This window comes from Megascapheus bottae, chromosome 24 (genome assembly GCF_031878675.1).
Source record: "Megascapheus bottae isolate mThoBot1 chromosome 24, mThoBot2.hap1, whole genome shotgun sequence".
NCBI lineage: Eukaryota > Metazoa > Chordata > Mammalia > Rodentia > Geomyidae > Megascapheus > Megascapheus bottae.
Window position 1 is genome coordinate 3,276,545 of NC_143532.1, and position 16,209 is coordinate 3,292,753.

Below are 16,209 nucleotides of genomic sequence, written 5' to 3' on the forward strand. Positions count from 1 at the left end.
TTGAGCTGAAGACAGAAAGGCCAGGAGGATGCCCAGTGGCCATCTTGGAGGGAGACCCCTGACCGTGAACATTTAAGCCAACCCCAAAGAAATCCGAACTAAGGAACCATCGACACCAGCAGAGGTTGCGTATCTAGATGTTTCTGAAGACAACCCACAATTCGACGTTTCCAGTCATGTAGGGTGACATGTTTCTGGTGTAGCTGACTGATGCTGAACTGTTGTTGATTGTAACCAAAGTGGCCCTCATTCGCCCTCACTAGGTACCTGAGCATGTGACAGGCCCTTGGAGGAAAGTGTGACTCCCGCCAGCGTTGTAACTGGGATCTGACCGCCGCGAGGATGCCACCCTCTCCTGGGAAATCCTTCTCGGTTGTCCCCTCAGCCATGGTGGATTCCCTGGGGCTTGGCTCTCGCTCTGATCCCACAACACTGCCCTCCAGTCACGCGGCTGTCTCCTCTCTGCTTCTCCTCTCCTCAGTCTTAACCATTACTCTCTCTGAACTTCTAAAATGACTCCAGGCCAGCCTGAACCTCACTTCTCTTCTCCTTCACTTGTCTCCTATTCAGAACTCTTATACTCTATTACTTTTCTTCAACATAAAATGAAGACCCATGTCCAGCACAAAGACCTCTAAGTACTTAGTGATGTCCCAAACTCGTATGCAGGCATGTATTCATTTCTGTGTGTGTAAGAGAGCATGCACAGCACACATGCGCACGTGGGCGCAGGGATACCCGGGTTTGAACTCAGGGTCTCCTGCTCTCCCTTGGCAAAGCTGAAGCATGGTGTTCTACCACGTAAACCCGACCTCCACGTCTGGCTTTGTGTGGTTTATTAGCTATAAGAATCTCATGGATTTTCCAGCCTGGGGTGGTTTCAAATCATGATTCCTCAGCTCTTAGCCCCCTGAGTAGCTAGGATGACAGGTGTGAGCCACCAGAGCCTGGCGTATTTCTTATCTTATAGCCAGTTAATTACAGTAGTTCATATTTATAAGGTAATTACTAATAATGCATTCATGAGGATCCTAATAAATATTGATAGATTACTAGATGGTTACAAATACATTGGTGGGAAGGTCGGAGGCAGCTACAAAAACATCCCATTTCTTCAGGGCTCTGTTTATATGGGAGAAATTCTTAATGTAAATAGGAATCCATTTTCTAATCAACTTTATAAGAGTGAATCAGGTGGCAGCACAGTCATTTCCTGGGCACTGGGTGACAGCTCAAAACAAACTCACCAGGTGGAGCCAGGCCCATCTCCAGTCCACCCACACTGCAAGCCAGAACACTAAGTGATTCCACGCCTCCATCAGTCCCCTGCCCTGACATGGGACACAGAAGATGCTACAAGTGTGAAAGATATTCACAAAAAGGAAAGGATAGTGTCCTTGCTATTTTTTTTGGAAGTCAGAGTAAGAAAATTAAACCAAATGAACTTCAGAACTTCTCTAGAATAAAAAATATAGACAAAAGCCTAAGTCAGCGTGAGCTGGGGAAGCAGGCATTCCTTCATCTTCCAGGTTGGAAAGTTCACCCATTTATTACCATCCGAATAAAATCTGCTCAGCAGGGTCAAAGGGGCCTTTGTTTTGACATTTAATTCACTGGCAATGTATTTCCTGAGTTAGGATGCAAAACACCTCTCACATTGCTTTTTCATTAATTGCCTTCATTTTTCAAGTTCCGCGTTTGATTTATAGTCAATTAAAAACACCCTCAAAAGCCATGACTCATGTATGTTAAATACAAATATGATTAATGCAACTCTGCTGGCTCATGGCTGTTCCCTAAGACGAGTGTCGTGGCGGCCTGACCACCAGCATCTTGGAGAGAGGAGCGCGTGGGGAGGGCCTGGGACCCTATGGGCAGGGGTCCTGGGCAGTGTGGTGCTGCAGCCTTCCACAACCAAGCAAAAGAGCAAGAATGAACTTGACTGTGAACCGGGAACAAACAGCCATACGCACCGCAAGTTCTCTGTCAGTTTCTGCCAGGTTCAGGAATGCGATGGAAAAACTCAGATTTCCTTCACTTATCACTATACCATCATCAGAAAATTGAGACTCAGCTGACCCCACAGCTATGGCCGCTGTGAGGCACGGAGGTGGCTGCTTCCTTGGGGTCTGTTTCTTTCTTTCGGGATTGGGTAACGCCATGTCACGACATTTCCTAGAGCAGGGGCTCTGTGGCCCCTGCCCGGGGTCGTCGCCCCTCTTCCCTCAGGTTGGCTCATCACTAGCTCTGCTGCTAGAATGGAGCAGAAATGATGCCAGTCACTTCAGGTGGAGGCTACGTTAAGCATCCGAGAGATCTTACTTCCACTATGCACTGGCGGAGGTCCAGAGGCAGGAGCAGCCTGACCGCATCCTCATGGCATGGGTAAGAAAGCAGCGCTGACCTGAGGTTGCACAGGTTGGGTCTACTCTAGTCCATCCCAGGAAAGTTCTTCACTAAAAGTGTGAGGGTCAGTAAGCCTAGGTGTGAACTTCCTCTCGTGTACCTGTGTGCTTGTGTCCAAACACACTGCAGGAGAGAACCCTGAAGAGTGGGGAAGGAGAGTCAGTCCTGTAGTCGCTGGCTGGCCAGCAGGGCATCCTTTGTGCACACTGGAAGAGAAGCATCTCTCCCCCTGCGAGGGCAGGAAGGGTCAAAAGGTGGGTCTCCCACAGGGAACTCAATGGCCACAGAGCCTTCTAGTGTCAGGAAGTCTTTCTAGTAAGATAGAAGAGAGAGAGAGAAGGAGAGAGAGAGAGAGAGAGAGGGAGAGAGGGAGTGTGTGTGTGTGTGTGTGTGTGTGTGTGTGTGTGTGTGTGTTTCCAGAACACACGAGAGCCAGAGTTTATTGCTTAGCATTTTCTACCCTGGCCAGTTACCTGCCAGTTATCCAGGAAAGCTATGTGAGTAGGCTTCGAGGTCTTCTATTCTAGGGGTCAGCTGCAAGGCTGTTCCCATGGCCACTGGCCAAGTTGGCAACCCAGTTACTGGGATCCTATGGTTTCCATGTTGCAACATCAAAAAGAGCAACCACACCCAGCCATCGAGCCATCGGAGAGTTCTGGGTGCCAGGGTTGTCCCAACTCCTTTGCAGATTCTCTCTGAGTCTAAAGACCTGGAGTGGACCAAGCTGAAGCTGCCTTCCCCTTTCTCCTTGTACCTCTCATTGAAACAATGGGATTAGCCATATCTTCCCATCTCTCCTTTCAAGACAGAGATAAGTCAAAAAAGTTTTCCCCAAGTTATCATGAGTTGAGGGCTTTGCATTGTACTGTGAGAGCTACAGTGAAAGAACTCTTCTAGTAACATTAGAAGGAAGAGTGGGATACTATGTTTTGATCCTATCAGCTTGTTGAAAAATGGCCTTTTAAAGAAGAAAGCAAGTCTAGTTAGCGGAAAGGAGAGCAGAAGAAAGAGTTATTTGGATGTGAAGAAAATAAAAGGCTTTAGAACAACTGAAGGAAAGATGTGTTGAAGTGAACAGTGAATAAAATATTAGGGAAATAAAAGGAATGGAGGTGACCATTAGTAACAGTTAAAGCGGAAAAAGATAAGTCATTGAGAAGTGAAGAAGGAGATGAAAAGGGATAAAAGGAACAAAGAAAGCAGGAAGCCAGGGACAGAATAAACATTCCCCCAACCTGCTAAAAGCTGAACACCGAATTTTCTGGACACAAGTCTATTCTAGGAGGAGATACACTCCGTCAGGCAAAGTTCCAGGCAACTTTATAGAATGGGGAGGAGCAGAGACAGGAATTGATTGGTTATGCTGCATTTCCACCTTTCCCAACACAAAAAATCAGGATGTTTGGCAACTCCGACTCTTAAATAATGCCATGATCAAGGAGCCATATAAAGGGCAAAGGCCAGAAGTAAGGCCCAAAATAATGGGTCCTGGCCCAGCTCTCTCTACCCATCCTGTGGCAACAGCATGAACATGGATTGGGGTATCACTGGAGAATCTCCAGCCATTTCCTGGATGGTTAGTATTTGAAAGCTTCTTGGTGTGGTTTAGTTCTTTTCCTTTTCCATGTAGATGCTGCATCTCATGCTTTCTGTGAAGGGAATCTTCATTCTAAAAGCATGAACCACTCACGGGTTCCTTGGTTAATCACGCATTTTCAAAGGGAGAGAAGGGTTTTTGTGTTGAGCCCTAACAAAGTGCATAAAAGAAACTGAGGGGAGAGGAGGAAAACAAAGTGGAGGTGGAAGAGGCTGCTTTTAAAATCTCAGTTGCTTAGATAGCCTAGCCCATTCAGTATTTGAGGCTTCTTCTTTTCTCCTGAAAGTAGAATACAATAAAACATTACTGCCACTTTGGGAAATGCAGGCCTTTCTAAATAATATGCAGTTGGTATTATTCGGTTTATGAAAACTGCCTTCCTCTTTTAGGCACAATTAGCCATATTCACAGAATCTATTCTCAGATTAGCTTATGTCCATTCCTTTGAGATGAACTTGAAATTACCTCACCAGATCTATTCTTTGTGTTTCTTTTCCAACCTTAGTAATATAAACGGACATCCAATTTCAGTGAGAGGGGCTCATCAGATTTTACTGACCAACTATTCACGCACAAGCATAAAATTTTAAATGTTCTTAATTCCCCTAACACTGACTTTTCCTAAATGTGCTATCACGGGTAATCAGCCTAGCCTCGTTTACACTCACTCACTTACTCAGAAGCAACAACCATAACCCACTTAATTACTTGGGGAATTCACACACACACACACACACACACACACACACATACAGAGGCACACAAAACTATGACATTGGAATGTACAGTGTAGTCTAGTTTAAATTAAAAAGATCCCCCAAAGTATGATTGTTTCCAGCTTCTCAGTGGTGAATTAAAAGCTGTTTGGTGTTGAGAAGATTACAGCAGCAATCACATTTACAGGCCTGCTTTGCATACCAACTCTATTAATTTCCATACCCAGGGTGGCCTCGCATTTCCAAGCATGTGAACATGGACACCATTTGAGATAGCCACTTGGCAAAAAAAAAATTAAAGAGAATGAGAGAGGGACAGACAGACAGATGGGCAGACAAAGAAAACATGGAGAAAGGAAGAAAGGGAGAAAAATGTTTCTCACAACTCAGGTTCGATTCTGATAAGTACAAAAGCCAGAAGACAGATGCATGCCGTGATGGTGTGACCCAGAGCCACGCTCGGGGATTCGATGATTAGGAAATCACGTATTGGAATTCACTTACAGAGCCAGGCCTGCACCATATCCTCACAGACTCTCATTACTGAGATGATGGCTTTGGTGTAATTGCATTGAGACGTGCACGGCTTCACCCTGGCTTGCTCCTGGATGCTCCACCTTGCATCTCCATTACTCTGTGCGACTCTTACAATGTCCACGACCCTTGCAGAATAGCCCCCTCAGCCACACTGATGTCTTTCTCTTTCCGTTAAGCTCGCTAGCCATACACCGTGGACTAACCCAGAAAGCACAGCTGAGACCATAGAGGCTGATACACAATCACATTATTCCTTAGAAAGGCCTTACAGAGCACCACCAGATTAGACCAGCGATTTCATACCCTCGGTGCCCAGATGTTCAAGAATGGCACTCAAGGGCCTACAAATGAATAATGAGATGTACCATCCACTTCCAATTCTATCATGTGAAAGCTATACTTGCTGTGCATTTCCTCGTGTACCCTCTGCTCCCTTGTGGATAAAGGAATACAAACACTGGCATCAGGACTAGGAAGAAATCACAACCAACCCTGCGTCAGAGGGATGTACACTTTAAGAAAATCAATTGGAATTTGGGGGGATTTGAGTTTGAGCCACAGAATGAGCGACAAAGGCTTTGATTCTTTCTGAAGACTCTCTTATTAACATTGAGAATGCAAGTTTCTTTTCATTTGTTCATCTAAATAGGGCCAACAGCCAATATCATGCCTTCACCATTATTTTAATCTCATGCTGCGAAGGAGGGACTAGAGGCAGAGCTACAATCTTTGGAGACGCAATGACTGTGTTCCGAGGGTCTGCCCAGAGGAAATGCACTTCACTTCCTTTATGTAGACTAGAACTCACGCTAGACATAGCGAGCCTTCCACCAGAAATGGAGCCAAAATGCCCAGTGACGACCAACTGCTGAACAAAGACACACACCACTCTATGAACCTCCAGGACTGAAGTCTCTAGTTCAAAAGCCTCTGCCTGGATCAGCGACATAAGAAAGATGACCAGACGAAGTGGGGCTGCGGCTCCAGGGGTAGGGTGGTGGCCTTGAGCTGAAGTGCTCAGGGACAGCGCCCAGGCCCAGAGTTCAAGTCCCATGACCCACAAAGGTCGGGGGGGAGGAAGACCAGAAAACATTCATTGAGGAAATACCAGATCCTGAGATACATCCCCAGCCACTGGCGAATGCAAACATGAGTTTGCCAAGAGCATCTCCCAATCACAGTGCTTACAGTTTAGAACCGCCTGGTCCTTGATGAATTCGGCCGGCTGGTTGATGTGGTACACTTTCTGCTGGAATCCAGGGGTGCAGTCCAGATCGTCTGCAGATGTGAGCAGTAGCACCTGAGGAGACGAAAGCCATCAATATTACAAAGGTGGCTTGCATGTTTGCCCGGCTAACACTTTTAGTGTTTTTTTTTTAATCTGTGATTTTTAGAAATGAGTTGAGGTTTTCGTTTCATTCCCCCAGTGAAGAGGCAAGTGGATCCTCCTCTTGTGACTGCTAGCAACTCGTTTTGGCAACGAGGTCTGGAAAACACACCAAGGGAAACAGCTGCTACGGCTCCATTAAGTTGCAGTTAAAGAAATAGCAGCGTCAGAATCTTACACCTGCTAAGAACCTCACCATGGCTTCCATGTGTGAAATTTCATTACAGAAACTGTCAATTTCCCGTGATGCCTGAGTTAGAACCAACTTCACTTTTGTACATGCAAAGGAACCTTGGCATCCACAGAGAAGTGGGAAAAGTGGCGCTTTTCCATGGGAGGAACCCACACCCCCTGACTTCTTCCATCACAGCCCAATATGGTAGCCACAAGCCACACACACACAGGTGTCGGCTGAGCAGCTGAGATGGAGCTGGTCCCAAATGGAAACATTGTATATACAGACAACAAATTGGACTCCAATGACATTGTGACAGAGAGAACAGAAACCATGAAATCAGTAATGCTGTATTAATTGCATGAAATACTTTCCACATGGGGAATTCACACATGTGCTATTAAGATGAATTTTTCTCATTTCTTTTTTATACTTCTGTTCATTTTCGTTGCTGAAACAAAATCTAAAATTTATAATTGCTCTCCAAGGCTCAATTTTTTTTCTTTGCAGATTCTTAGGATAATTCATCTATTTATCACAAAATTTGGTCATGTGCTTTGATCAATCGGAAGTTACCGGCTGCCTTCCCAGAAAAAAAATAGATTTAAAGTCTAATATGCAGAGGCTACCCGTCTCATCGGAACCTCCTTTCTTTATGTGTTTACTCTGCATACCTTCACCACACCGGCTCCATAATACTTAAGAAAGGTCACATGATTCGTAAGTAAGAACAACTAAGACTTTGAGCCCTTAACATACACATGCATTATGCTAAGCTCACACATACACAATCTCGCTTAGTCTCTTCCAAAGCCCTATGAAGTATGGACTAGAAGACACATTGTTTTCAGAAGAGGGACCTACGATCCCAAAGAGGTGAACAAATACGTGCAACAGGATGTGACCAGGCATACGTGGCCTTTGCTTTGATACAAAGAAAATGTCCTGCCCATTCCCCTTGGGCCTCCCATATTGGAATGGGGCTTGGTGGATTATTTTAGGTAAAATATTTCCCTTAATTACTCGGGAGGCTGGCACCAGTAGGGGGTGTTTGCAGATCAGTACTCTCCCCTAGCTGATGGAATTGGTACCTAACACCCAGCCACCTTCCCTTTGGGCAAGATGACATGGTCTATGTGTTCTCTCCACTTTCCACATGCATCTCAGCTCTTCTTGTCCACCATGCTGCTTGGCTTCATCCCTTGTCATGGGTTTTCTTTTCTTTCTTTGTCTCACAGACCTCTTAAGGATTTAAAGATCTACTCATTTCAATTCACATTTAATGTATACTCAATTTGTATTTATTTCCATGTATTCAATTCTATTCCACTTATATTGAAGGTATATTTGTTTCAATTAATACTTTGAAATTTATTCATTTCAATTCATTATATTTAGTATTATTTAGTAGTTTTACAAAGATATTTTCTTTCCTAAGACCAGCCCTACAAATAAACTACTTGCACTCAAATTCATGACTCCATGTCTGAAAAAAAACTGATTTTAGACCTTACACACATAAGCACTGCACACAAGTAGTTGTAGAAAGCCCATTCTCATCCATACAGCAAACTCCAAGGTAAAGTACACAAGCTTGGGAATTGTGGAGCCAGTCATTCTCTGAATACCAACCTGCCAAGATGCACTGAACCCTGAGAATGAGAGCAAGAATCAGCGTCAGGAGGCTGACGATGTGGCTGGCCTGAGGGACGGCAGAGAAGTGTCATGGAGGTGTCATTGCTCTGCCCAGTGTCATCTTTCTGAACCCAAATGGGGCAGATGTGCTATTCCAGCTCCTGTTCGGCTCCTGCCTGGAGACCAAGCTGTGGTCAGACGGCTTTTGAAGCCGTCACGAGGCCCACGCCCTGAGTATCCCATACCCACAGCAGAGGTCCAGGAAACATTTTCCTGCAATTTTACCAGTGGCCAACAGTACTGTAGTCAAACAGGAAATGGGCAAAGCTCACCTCCAGGCACCTTACGCCTACAATGACACACTAACCTTCTGCCTGGTTAACTCTGCTCTCAAATCCCAGACCAGTGAGGGAGACACAGGGCCCCAGCAGTATGAACCTATGAATCTCGGAATAATGGCAAAAAGGGATGAGAAACATTGGACTCTGAGTGAGCGGGGGTTGTTTCTGGCCACCCGTGCTCACTCTCTGCTTACTACTCAGGATTCTTCTAGAGGTACAAAAGGAAAAACAGTCGTTTCTAACTGTTGAGCCTCAGGGAAGCCAAGTGGCAGAGGGCTCTCCAAAGGCACAGATGTGTCTTTGCAAATTCTTCTCCATCTACCAGTCAAAACCTCAGATTAAATGGCTCCAATTAAATGGTCCCCCTTGTCCTACAGAAAAGTACCCTGTACCCTATTGGGCGAGGGCAATCCACTGAGGTAAAAAGCTCTTCAGAGTTGCTCACGCCTCCATTTCTTAGTCCCAGTACTTCACCTTGGGATGCAGGGAGCTCACAGACAAGACAGTGGTAAAAGCATGAACACCAGAGCTTCCTGCCTTGCTTACACCTTAGCTCTGCTTCACCGCTGCTCGGCCTCTTGCTTTTCTCATCTAAATACAATCAGGAAAATGGGACACCCATGGGATACGACTGTGAGGATGCAACAGGATGATCTGAAAAAAGCATCTGAAGAAGTATGTTACAGGACAGATAGACAATAAACAACTGTGACAGCCCTGCAGTTGAACAAGGGAACAAGGCACAATTAGCTGATGAAAATTAGAACCTGAAAGAACACCTAGGTCCCTTTGGGAGCGCATCAGAGCTGGAGCTGGAGGGGAAGGTCTCACTTCCCCTAGAAGAGGCAGGGGCTCCTGTCCACGTCTGCTCTGAACTCAAAGATATGGACTCGGCTGGGCGAATGGAGAGGAGGAGAGCTTATCATTCTAACGGGCAGTCCTCTAGACCTGAAATCACAAAGCCGCCCTGATGAAGGAGTGGAGGGGTCGCTGGTGGGGAGCGACGGCCTGTGCTGCTCCCATGGGAAGGAGCACCTGGGCGGCATCTGAACCCAGCAAGCCTGTCTCAGGGTTGGCTGCTTCTGGAAGATGCTGCCTGCCTTCAAAACAGTGCTGCAAGCCCATCGTTACCTTTTTCAAAACACCCATCATCCATACTACCCCAATATCTGTCTTCCTACCTGGTCGTTAGGCTCAGGTATGGATTAAAATCACTGCCCATGCACAATAAGCAACCAACACACCTTTGGAAGCATAGCAATGATCAAACTTCATGGTTGCCAAAAAAATGTCTATTATCACCCTGCCACTAACGCAGATCCGTGGCTCAGGAAGACACCGAGCACAGATCTGAGCCACGCTGCTTAGGTACAAACCCCGAGCCTAACGTTAAGAGTATCATTGCCTCTGTTTCCTCAGATGTAAAATGGGGAGGGGGTGGTGGAAATGATGGCACTGTGCAGGCCACTGTGAGGATTAAAGGAATTAATTATTGCAAAGAGACTTGAGTACCAGGCACATAAGGACTGTTCAATAAATATGCAGTCTTTGTAAACTGATTCTCATGCTATACCGATACTCTCAGAGTATGGATGGACAGATAAAATAGTATCAGAAGTAGGGAAAGAGAAGCAGTGAACTCTGAGTCTCCAAGGAGAAGAACAGAAGCTTCGTGTGTGCTGGGCTCTCTCAGTGAGCACCTATGACTATGGCGGGTGAGCCTGCCATGTTTATGAAACGACCCAGCTTTCTTTGAGGTGGGCACTCAGAGCCCACTTCTCACCACACGAGAGTCCTGCCTCAACGCCCTCCCAGACCTCAGGTCCTGGCGCCCCCTCTGCCTGCTTCCTTCTTTCCCCTCCGGCACAGAGAGCGGGGATCTGGGCGTGTTTGTCCTGACAGGTACCATTCAGGAGCACAGCCAACATGGAAGCTCACTTCCAGAGAAGTGTTCTGTCTCCTCCTTCGCATGGGTTCAGATGCCAGCTGGCAGTTCCTGGTAGGATGTGGCCTGCAATGATGGCTGGCATGGGCAGGCCGGGAATTTGGGGGGCTGTGTGGATTGCGCTCCCCCACGCTGCCCTTCCTGGGGCCCCTCCCCAGGCCCCCCTGCCTTTCTAGACCCCGAGATGCTCATGCCTGGCTCTTCAGGTGTCTGAGTCCACATCTGGGCTTTGGGCTAGGGAGCCAGACCCTTCTAGCCAGGTCGCTCCTCACTGCAAGTCCCTCCCCACAAGCTCAGTGGTGTCTGGACCTGGCCGGCGACTGCAGAACGCAGAACCTGCCGTGGTCCGACAGGCTAAGGTGGAATGCCAGATGCCAGCTAGAGGCCTGGCCTGGGAAGGGCTCTGTGTGGGCTCCCTCTCTTCTCACCCATGGGAAAGAGAGGGAAGCCTCTGAGATGTCAGTGCTGTCCAGTACATCAGAGGACAAGAATCGTCCACTGTGCACGGACAGCACCCAGAGACCCTGCCTGCGAAGAGCATGTGTCATTGTGTATTGAGCTGCATGGCCTGTCACACGGCCAGCCCAGCGAACTACACACCGAGTCATGGAGCCTGGAGCAGGGACTTCCACACCACTGCGTGCCAGTGGACAGTGAGAAGGGGCAGCACTGAAAGGAAAGCTTAACACGACCATCTTCAAAAGCAGCCGTAAATAAAAAGAACCTTTCTGCCACGAGCAGTTATCTCCACAGGTGGCCAGCAACCTCAGGCCCCATCCTCTAAGCCAGCTCCCTGGCCAATCCACTCCTGTCCTCCTGTCTCCCTGCTCTCTGTTATTTCCTTTCCACTGACTAACTCAGTGTTTGCTATTAACCTGGCTGGACAAGTGCTTTATCATCGCCACAAAACACCTCGGGTTTACTCTTGTCAAAGTCGCTCGGCTGGAGTCAGTTTGGAGGAGCTTAAGATTGGTAGAGAAGAAAGGCAACTACTATCTCTGACTTGCAGGACATAAAAACATTACAGCACTGTATTTTGATTGATTCTTTATCCTGCCAAATACCCAAAGCCCAGCACCCTGGAAGCCTTTATAAAAAAGAAGCATAGAAAGAGCATTTCCAAGCCACGCATACATGCAGGCGCATGTGCATGTGCGCGCGCACACACACACACACACACACACACACACACGCACGCACGCACGCACGCACGCACGCACGCAAGCACACACACACACACAGTGTGAACTCACACACTGGGACTTCATGGAGCCCGACTTCCTTAAAATGTTCTCGGTGTTTTAATGCCCAAGGACTATGAAGCAGCTGTCACCTTCCAGGCCCTCGCGGTTATAGACACTTAGAAATCATTTGGGGATACTTGTAGGGACATTATTTTGTGATTTTGCAGAAGCCAACAGAGAGAATACTTTTCCATCTCTGCGCCCCACTGCTATTTTCATACACAATTAAAAGCCAACTTCCTAGACCTTGTTTCCAATTGGACCCTATTCAACAGTTTTCCCCTCAAGTTAATGAGAGAGAAGCTGCAAGCGCCTGAAAATGTATGACACCAGCAAATTCTGGAATCCTAGAAACTCAGGAGGCTGGGATCTGAGGATCAAGGTTCAAAGCCAGCCCAGGCAGCAAAGTCCATGAGACTCTTTGAGACTCTTATATGTAATAAACCGCCAGAAAACAGAAAGTAGCGCTATGGTTCCATGTGTATGAGCACTAGCTTTGAACTGAAGACCTTAGGGACAGAACCCAGACCCAGAGTTCAAGCCCCACAGCTGACAAAAAAGAGTGTGAGATCAAAATCCAACATGAACCTGCATCTGTGTTCTAGCTGTGTGGCCATTTCCTGGACTTCTGGCAAATGGTTTCAGTCTTTGTGTTTGTGATGTCACCTACAGTACACAGTTGCTGGAAGGCCTTGCTGAGACAGCGGGCCCTCCTGAATGCTCTCAGCCCAATCTCCACCCCAAACCATGAATGTGCTACGTTATATGGCCAAGGGGATGTAAGTGGGTAAGTGGTAGACTTTCCAAGAGGATGAATATCCTAGAAACTGTGGATGGACATTCTACTACCATAGGCATTGATGAAAGTAGAAAAAAGGAGTTAGTGTGTGTGTGTGTGTGTGTGTGTGTGTGTGTGTGTGTGTGTGATAGAAAGAGAGAGAGAGAGGGAGGAGGGAGAGAGGATGACTGTGAGGCAAAAGCAACACTTTACAATGGAACACCAAGACAACATGGCTAACTTGACTTAGTTTTTCTCAGCATAGGGTAATTTGGGAAAACCAACACTGAGGGAAAGGAGAGGAAAGTAAAGGTCAGTTGATGTTTGGGAAGAAAAAGGAATGAAAATTAATGTCTTTGGAGCCTTTTGACAAGGCTGCAGAGTTCCTAAGTGCTCCTTCCCTGAGCATTCACAGGGTTGGTTCCTGTCCTTTGTTCTTGTAATTTTCCTTTCCATTGTTTCAGTGGAGTTACTAGGGCCATTGTTTTATTAATATCCTTGGTGGAAATTTTTCTTTTAATTTTTTTATTTCACTTTTTTAAAAGAATTTATTAATGTTGATTTTTACATCATATTTTAAATGACAAGTTTAACAAACAAGTGTTCAAGGAGGGAATCTCTATTTACAATCACTGGGACTTAGTATTTAGAACTTAATCAAAATTAGTCTAAGGGTTTGTATGTCATAGAAACATATTAATTTAAGAAATAAAACATTATGTCTATAGAGTCACAGGTTTTTATGTCTCTATAGTTATGTTTATATTTCCATTACCATGTCCATAGTTTTGGGTATGCAGTTATTGAGTCCTCGCTCTTGTACTCTTTGGATTTAATAGCCACATATTAAGGATACCATGCGCCTTTTGTTCCTTAGGTCTTGACTTGTCTCACTCAACATGATTTGCTCTAGATTCATCCACTTCCCTGCGAATGCCATTATTTTATCTTGTCTGTTGCTATGTAGAATTCCATTGTGTATATATACCACATTTTCTGTATCCATTCATCTGCAGTAGGGCATCTGGATTGTTTCCATTGCCTGGCTATTGTGAATAGTGCAGAGATGAACATAGCTGAGCAGGTGTCCTTATCATATCCTGGGTTATGATGTTCAGGACAGATGCTCAGGAGTGGTATGGCGGGATCGTAGGGAAGGTCTATTTTCAGTTCTTTAAGAAACCTCCACACTGCTTTCCAGAGTGGCTGAACTAGTCTGCATTCCCACCAGCAGTGTAGCAGGATTCCTTTTTCTCCACAACCCCGCCAGCAACTGTCATTGTCTGAGTTCAAAATCTTGGCCATTCTTGTTGGGGTAAGGTGGTATCTTAGGGTTGTTTTTATTTGCATTTCCTTTATGACCATAGATGGTGAACATTTTCTCATATGCTTTTCTGCCATTTTAATCTCTTCTTCTGATAGGTCTCTCTTTAGTTCCCTTGCCCATTTAGTGAATGGTTTATTGGGTTTCGGGGGATTAATTTCTTGAGTTCCCTGTAGATACTGGATATTAAGCATTTGTCAGATGTATTGTTGGTGAATATCTTTTCCCAGTTGGTTGGCTGTCTCTCTACTTTTGCGACTATGTTTTTATCTGTACAGAAACTTTTTATTTTTAGGTAGTCCCATTTATCGAGTCTTTCTCCAATCTGTTGTGACCCTGGGATTCTGTTCAGGAATCTTTTGCCTATGCCTATGAATTCCAATGTCTCTCCTACTTTATCATGTAGCAGTTTCACGGTTTCCGGTCTGACGTTGAGGTCTTTGATCCACTTTGAGTTATTGCTTGTGCATGGCAAAAGGCTAGGGTCAATTTTTAGTTTTCTGCATATGGCTGCCCAGTTTTCCAGCACCAATAATTGAATAGGCTGTGTTTGTTCCACTGTATATTTTTGGCTCCTTTGTCAAATACAAGTTCTTGGTGGAAATTTTTAAAAATTCTCTTATCTACCAGTCTGTGGGCTTAGAAGTAGAGACAGAAAAAAAAGCACAAAGGCTTTAACAAATGCATAAGGTAGGCACAGAGGTGTATAATACAGCATATGTTTCTATATATTAGGAATTAGCAAGTGTCAGGAGAAAAGTTTCTTGAGCTAGACTGTGTGGTTCAAATCCTAGTTCGGGCACTTGATTGCTGTGTGACCCTGACTTACTTTTAACTTCTCTGTGCCTTTGATTCCTCATTTAGACAAAAAAATTACTAAGTGTGGTTGTTCAGATGGGTTGTGAAGCCCACCCCTCAAAGAGTTTAGTTCGTAAATTGGCTCACAGTAGATGTTCTGGGCCAGTGTTGCTCTGATTTGTGTTAGCATGGGCTACATGTGTAAGGTGTTACAGAAATAATGGAAGAGGAACACACTCTTAAGATGAGAACAGGGAGATGGGCCATATCAGAGAGAAGACCCAATTGAAAAGATGTTTGAAAAATTTTCAAGTGGCAGAGCATCAGGGAGAATGCTCCACACAGTTTTTGAAATAGGATAGGGAAGATGGGAAAACAACATGAGGGGCCGGAGTTGGGGGAGGGAAATGGGGACCGAGATATGAGAAAGGGTATCAATGTATGTGAAGTAATGCACCTTCTATCTGGTGAACATAATGTAACCCTTCTATTAATTACAATAAAAATATATGAAGAAAAAAGAATGTTCCACACAGGAGATTGGGTAAAGGCAGACACCACAATATGCCAACTCAAAAATCAGGGAGCAATTTGGCAGGCACAACAAGCTCTGGGTTGTTTTCAGGGTTATTTGAAGGTGTTTTGTTGTCTGAAAAATAGGATTGAATGGACAAGGTTTGTCCTTTTGGAGTCTGGATAAAACAGAGCCAAAACCAGCCCAGTGAAACCACAGGTTTGTCTACGAGGAATTCACTTTTCCCTACTCAGATTTTCAGGATTAATCAGCTAGTCTGAAATGGGAAATTTCAGAGGAAAAATACAGATATGTAAGAGGCTGGCCTGCGTGAATGCATGAGAGTACAAACGTGCCGCGGAGCCTGGCAGAGTCGGTGGCGTTTGTATGGGTGTATAAGGTTGTGGTAATTGTTTCAGTGGTGTCAAATCCGAATCTGATCTGCTGTCCTCAGATCAAGTGAAGGAGCCCCGAGTAACCCCAGAAGGTGTAATCAATGAAGGATGAAGACTTGACTTGAGAAAGCTCATTTGGTCAACCCCCGACGTGTGTGTAGACAGCGCACAGGCGACTCAGGGAACAGACAAGTGTGGGGTCTGAGGGTGGCTCTGGTGCCTGAACCCACTGCCCGGGACCACCCCCAACCCCAGCTCCTGCTGGGAAGGGTGGACATTTTCCCCAGAGCTTTACCTGGCTCCTTAGCTTGGTCTTTCTGTGGCCCCTCTGCCCTGAGACCTTTCCTAGCCTACAGGAACATGGTTAATGTGAGGGTCCCAGAGTGCGCGATTAGGGAAGAATTCAGATCTCAGGGT

The 16,209-nt window shown here is 45.7% G+C and overlaps 1 protein-coding gene across 1 annotated transcript in view; it reads right to left on the minus strand.

Annotated features, from left to right (window-relative positions):
* The window catches only part of Cdh13 (cadherin 13), a 674,883-nt gene that overhangs the window by 497,306 nt on the left and 161,368 nt on the right, over window positions 1-16,209 (minus strand). Inside the window, exon 2 of the mRNA XM_090356987.1 lies at window positions 6,445-6,556. Coding sequence (XP_090213113.1) covers window positions 6,445-6,556 — 112 coding nt within the window. The remainder of the gene's footprint in view (window positions 1-6,444; window positions 6,557-16,209) is intronic.